Source organism: Oncorhynchus kisutch, linkage group LG3, assembly GCF_002021735.2.
Source record: "Oncorhynchus kisutch isolate 150728-3 linkage group LG3, Okis_V2, whole genome shotgun sequence".
NCBI classification, from domain to species: domain Eukaryota; kingdom Metazoa; phylum Chordata; class Actinopteri; order Salmoniformes; family Salmonidae; genus Oncorhynchus; species Oncorhynchus kisutch.
The window spans coordinates 18,227,415-18,233,924 of NC_034176.2; the positions used below are offsets into that span (position 1 = coordinate 18,227,415).

General features: G+C 39.1%; 1 protein-coding gene across 5 annotated transcripts in view; it reads left to right on the top strand.

Annotated features, from left to right (window-relative positions):
* Nucleotides 1-634: 634 nt before the first annotated feature.
* Nucleotides 635-6,510, top strand: part of LOC109876418 (small G protein signaling modulator 1) — a 71,996-nt gene continuing 66,120 nt past the window's right edge. For 3 of the 5 annotated variants that reach the window (XM_031818168.1, XM_031818169.1, XM_031818170.1), the window contains exons 1-2: nucleotides 635-748; nucleotides 875-915. In XM_031818168.1, the coding sequence (XP_031674028.1) occupies nucleotides 742-748; nucleotides 875-915 (48 nt within the window). In that variant the 5' untranslated portion in view covers nucleotides 635-741. The remainder of the gene's footprint in view (nucleotides 749-874; nucleotides 916-6,510) is intronic. The other 2 variants (XM_020468838.2, XM_020468845.2) reach the window with 1 other exon arrangement.

Below are 6,510 nucleotides of genomic sequence, written 5' to 3' on the forward strand. Positions count from 1 at the left end.
GGCCAGGGCTCCGGATGTCTACTTCTCTGCAGGATATGGTGAGGATGGATACACGAAACATTTGAAAATGGTAGGCCTAGAATTCTGTGTCTAAACAACTAGACACACATGTAGGACAAATGTCTATGCAGAAAATACAGTATTTCCTGCTGTCTCTGGCTATTTTGTCTTCTCAGTTTTGTTATGAATGATGGTGCATCATCTGTAAAAACTGGCATACATGTGAAAATATGCATGAAGAATATGATGAAGCCATGATGAAAGTTATAGGAATGCTTCATTATTATGGAAATGATTCTAGAAATGAATGGTTAATGATTAGCTCCTGACTTTATAAGGCCTCGTGAAGAATACGTCACCTGTTTGGACAAAATCAGGCTATTCAATAACAAATAGGTTGCATTATGCCTAAATGGCACTGTCTTTGACTTGTACTCACAGACAATGCAGAACTAAATGTGTAACATCACGGCAAACATGTGTAAAAGAGTCACTTATTATTCTTGTGTATAATTTTTATCTTGCGTTTCTGGGAGAAGTCTATAGACTTAATCGAATTTAAGAGATTACTGTAGCTTTAAGAGGTGTGAGTAAAGTATCGAGTGCTGTCTATCTCTTTTGCTCCACACAGCCACATTGAACTGACCGGAGCAGTGTGAAGGAGCTACGTAAAGTGGACCCGATTCCATAGCAACATAAACAACAACGTAAACAACAACAACAACAACAACAGCAAACACAATGGCAGGTGAGAGAACACAGGACCGTATAGAACAACCAAATTCAATATCCATCATGTGCTGAAGATGTAAATGTGAAAGGAAATGTGTTATAAAAGAAATGACATGAAACCCTTTCTGTTATGTTTTACAAGCAGAGACGCGACAGAAGCTGCTGCGCACTGTCAAGAAGGAGGTGGGTGTTTTTGCCAGTCTGCAACAATTATCAAATAGGAGAAACAAACACTTTGGTTAAGCGTATGGGTAAAATACTCCCTCCCTGAGTAGATACGCTATGCTTGTTTTTTGTTCATTCATTTACTTTTACAGTAACTGTTACCATTTTCTTTTTGTGTGCACATATTATGAAAATAGTAGGCTACTACATCCACTCTTGTATTTGCTATCAATCTTTGCAAATAAGATGAACATTAGGGAAAGGTGTAATATATATTTTGAAGTTGACCATATTCTTATAACTAATTAAGTCTTTAATTATGGGTTAGGGTATATAGTTGAACTATAAATAATATATGTATAGGGAGGGTCCTGTCATGGACATCCAGCTAGCCTGTAGAATGCAGTCATGCAAGACTGCATTCACCCTCTAATGTCTTACTAGCATCTCATTATGATACTGACTAAATAAGCTATAGATGTTGAAGAATTGAAGAAGTGTTGCATATAAATGCTTGTCATTTTAAAGGTATAGTGCAGTTTTAGATCATTTTCGACTTCCCAAAACGTTTTTTAACACAGAGCTCTTTCCCGGTACATTTGAATGCACCGCTAACGGATACAATCCGTGTCAACAAGTATTGCTACATTCTCCAAACATGTCTAGCCAAAACGACTCGATAATTTTGAAAATGGTTAAGAAGAAGATTTGCTAAAACGGTAAAATAAATGATTATCACTTTAATAATAAGGGTTCATACATGTGATAACAAGTTTGAACAGTTTTAAGTAAACATGTATCAACCCATTTGGATTAAAGAGTCCACCCTAACCTCATCGCACAGTTGTGAAATCTTGTGAATAACGTTTTTGTTTTGTTCAACCTTTATTTAACTAGACAAGTCTGTTAAGAACAAATTCTTATGTACAATGAGGGCCTACCAAAAGGCAAAAGGCCTTTTGCGGGGACAGGCGCGGAGTATTGGTGGCAAATCTGATGGCCGAATGGTAAAGCACATTTTATCTGCCGATCTATGAATTACCTCTCCATAATCTAGCATGGGCAGGATGGTCATCTGAATCAGGGTTAGTTTGGCAGCTGGGGTGAAAGAGGAGCGATTACGATAGAGGAAACCAAGTCTAGATTGAACAGCTTTGATATGTGCTGAGACAAGGTCAGTGTACCGTCTAGCCATACTCCCAAGTACTTGTATGAGGTGACTAACTCAAGCTCTAAACCCTCAGAGGCAGTAATCACACCTGTGGGGAGAGGGGCATTATTCTTACCAAACCACATGACCTTTGTTTTGGAGATGTTCAGAACAAGGTTACGGGTAGAGAAAGCTTGTTGGACACTAAGAAAGCTTTGTTGTAGAGTGTTTAACACAAAATACGGGGAGGGGCCAGCTGAGTATAAGACCGTATCATCTGCATATAAATGGATGAGAGAGCTTCCTACTGCCTGAGCTAAATTGTTGATGTAAATTGAGAAGAGCATGGGGCTTAGGATCGAGCCTTGGGATGGCTGAGACAGCAGATGTTCTGACTTTATACACTGCACTCTTTGAGAAAGGTAGTTAGCAAACCAAGCCAAAAACCCCTCAGAGACATCAATACTCCTTGCAATCAACTCTGAAGTGGAGGCTGAGGTTTCCCCCACTCTATTTCTATTGTCATCATCAGCATCTTCTTCATCAAACAATTTCAATCTTTCCAGGATGTCTTTGGGTCAGATTGTTAAACGTCTCATACTTGGTGTAGTAGACCAATAATGGATCAGAGAAATAAAGTTATTTTCCTCTCCTGTCTTCAGGGAATATTTGTGAAGTGATTGTTCGGTTTTGTCGGAAGACTATATCTTTATTGGTCTCATAAAAGCGCAAGACCTTGTGTCAAGCACACAAAGACATCAAATTGTCCAAGTCTGGGTATGAATGAAAGAGAGATTTAATCTCCTGTCACTTACTCCTGATCTTCATAAATGCCTGTCACCAGCCGTATCAGCAGAGTACAGACCGACCCTGTATTTAAACCTGCCTGTGTCAAGAGAGACAACTGAGATTCACTTTCCTCAGGATCCTCCCCAGGTTTACCTCCCTAGTGCTCAGCGCTTACAATGTAGCTGATTTTTAAATAAACTGCAGTGGAGTGAAGATGGATCACATGACCAGAGCAGTCTGTGTTTCTCCAATTATACAATATGATTGCTAGACTCTCCAGCACACCTCTGAGGCACACAGAATAGTCTGAGTCAGTGATATGATTGCTAGACTCTCCAGCACACCTCTGAGGCACACAGAATAGTCTGAGTCAGTGATATGATTGCCCAGTGGCAACTATTGGAGTGAAAATGGAAGTAAACGGATTTAGATGATTATTGTATTTGTTTAAAGCACAGATGAAAATATATCTTTACGCCAGGGTGATATCCTCTGTAGAGAGTCTTTATGGTAAGAGGTAGAGCACCCTACACAAGAGGTTGCTGAAAGGAAATGGAACTTGAGTCACTAAAAGTGACTTAATAAAAGCTTCCTTTTTTGCCATTTCAATGCAAATAGTAGGCATAAAGGACAAAGGCAGTGGCCATCTGTTGAGCCTTTAGCTTAATGAACATTCAGCTGCTAGGCTACATGCATTGTAAGAAACTATGTCAAACAAAGGATACCACCAACAAATGTACATTTTAGTAATTTATCAGACACTCTTATCCAGAGCAACTTAGAGGAGCAATTAGGGTTAAGTGCTTTACTCAAGGCACATCAACAGATGTTTCCCTTAGTCATCTCAGGAATTCGAACCACCAACCTTTCAGTTACTGGCCCAACCGCTAGGCTACCTGCCCCATCACAAATACGATGCAGTAGGGAATGTTCACCCGGACATATACGCCAGTAATGATAGTGATTCAGATGTATTCACCTTGTTTGTATTCATTCATTATTTCTCTAATTTCTTAGCTTGGGTACTGTTTGTTTGGTGGCTTGGCAGTGAATGCTGAAAAGCTCTCCCTTACTAACTGGTTACGTTCCACTTTGTCTACCTGGGTCTACACACAAGAAAAGTGCTATATAGAACCTAAAAGGGTTATACCTGGAACCAAAAAGCGTTTCCTACAGGCAAATAACCCTTTTTTATAAGAGTGTAGGCCAGAACAATATGCTTCAGTGACAGAAGCATGCTTAAGAATAGCCTATACTGGGTGTATCTTGGTGCTCTCTCTATCACTCTCTCTTTCCCTGTGTCTCTCTCTTCCCCTCTGCTACACACATACACACGTCACACACACCTGTGTTTATATAAGGAGAGAGCTACACACTCATGAAAGAGTAGGGCACAGAGGACAACGGCTCATGTTTCATTTTCTTTTCTCTATCAGTCACCTTTTTTAGCATGGCTGCTTACTTGGGGACATATGGAAATTGACTGGGGGAGAGGGGCTGGTCCAAATCAAGGTAGACTACGTTAATCTTGACAAACAGAAAATACATCCATTCCTACCCAGTATCGAAGGCTTCTTCGAATGTAATTCAACTTTTTGGTGTTCTGTAGCGGATGTCTTTTTCCATTCATCAATTGGCCATTGCACCGTTTGGATTGATTGACTTTATTTGTCAGTTAAAAAAATACATATATACAGAAAGATTTTTTCAAGTGACCCGGGATTGCACAATAAAATCGGGGACTTATTTCCATTGACTGACCTTCATGTCTTAAAGTAATGATGGATTGTTGTTTCTCTTTGCTTATTTGAGCTGTTCTTGCCATAATATGAACTTGGTCTTTTACCAAATAGGGCTATCTTGTATACCACCCTAGCTTGTCACAACACAACTGATTGGCTCGAATGCATTAAGAAGGAAAGAAATTCCACAAATTAACTTCCGCTACCTCATGAAGCTGGTTGAGAGCATGCCAAGATTATGCAAAGCTGTAATCAAGTCATTGGGTGGCTACTTTGAAGAATCTCAAATATAAAATATATTTAGTTTTGTTTAACACTTCTTTGGTTACTACATGATTCCATATGTGTTATTTCATAGTTTTGATGTCTACACTATTAATCTACAATGTAGAAAATGGTATAAATAAAGAAAAACCCTTGAATGAGTAGGAGTTCAAATACTTTTGACCAGTAGTGTATAAACAGTGCACTAGGAAAGTATTCAGACCCATTCACCTTTTCCTCATTTTGTTACAGCCTTATTCTAAAATTGGTTAAATAAAATGAAAACATAATTCGACACACAATACCCCATAATGACGTGAAAACAGGTTGTTAGAAATGTTTGCAAAATTATTATTTAAAAAAAACTTAAATACCTTATTCACATAAGTATTCAGACTTTTGACTGGTACTGTATATATTTTCAAATAACTGCCCTTTTTCTGGCCTCGCAATAGATTTTGAAAAATGGTCAAAAACAAATCTGTGTGGCGCTCGAAAAACCGATGTAGCCCTTGAGCCAAAAAGTGTGTTATTACCTGGGTGAGACACATGATGGATCACAGGAAAGGGAATCCTCTGTTGTCATTGATAATGAGGTAATCACCCGGGTTCCCATAGCTACATGGTTTTGCATATTTAACCTGTTTTACTCAGGGGAATGTGTTATCAAGCTTTGTGAATAAACAATGGTTATTACTAGTGTTGGCAGATTCATAATATATACTACAAAATAGTAATTAGTTAAACTACCTTTTTACCCTATTCTTTTTAATGTGAATGAATTCATCAGTCTTGTCTCAAGACTATCACTTCTCAGTATGATGTGAGTCATTCACTCTAAACATGCACGGTAGGAACTGTCAGATGTTAGCCACCTACAACCATTTTCTGTCATATAAAATCTGGAACAGTCCATGCAGGAGTATGCCTGAGTAATAGGTCGCTCTGGATAAGAGCGGCTGCGAATTAAAATGTATTCTTGGTAAGGCTGACATGATTGTGCAAGTTGTTTTTCACTATAATTGTAACGATTCTCTTGTGGTGAAGGAGAGTCGGACCAAAATGCAGCGTTGTGATGATTCATGTTATTTTAATAAAGGAAAAACCTATACATGAAAAACTACCAAAATAATGAAATGTGAAAACCGAAACAGTCCTATCTGGTGCAAACACAGAGACAGGAACAATCACCCACAAACACACAGTGAAACCCAGGCTACCTAAATATGGTTCCCAATCAGAGACAATGACTAACACCTGCCTCTGATTGAGAACCATATCAGGCCAGACATAGAAATAGACAAACTAGACATGAAACATAGAATGCCCACTCAGCTCACACCCTGACCAACCAAAACATAGAAACATACAAAGCAAACTATGGTCAGGGTGTGACAATAATAGCCCATGGGGATGAGGAATGGTGTGTCTTCCCTCTGTTCTGATTGTGGCTGTAGACGAGGAGTTCATGTGAAGACTGTGTAAATCCTGCTTCTGCTCTATCCAAGCCCCATTACACGGTAGTGGAGGGTTGCCAGGTTTGATATGATATTGTCCCCACTGTGACAGCAGAGATGTAGAGTGATACTTGAGTGAGAACATACTGAATGCTCCTCATCTAATGATGCCAGCCCTTGAGGAACGCAACAGTAAAGATTCACATTGTTT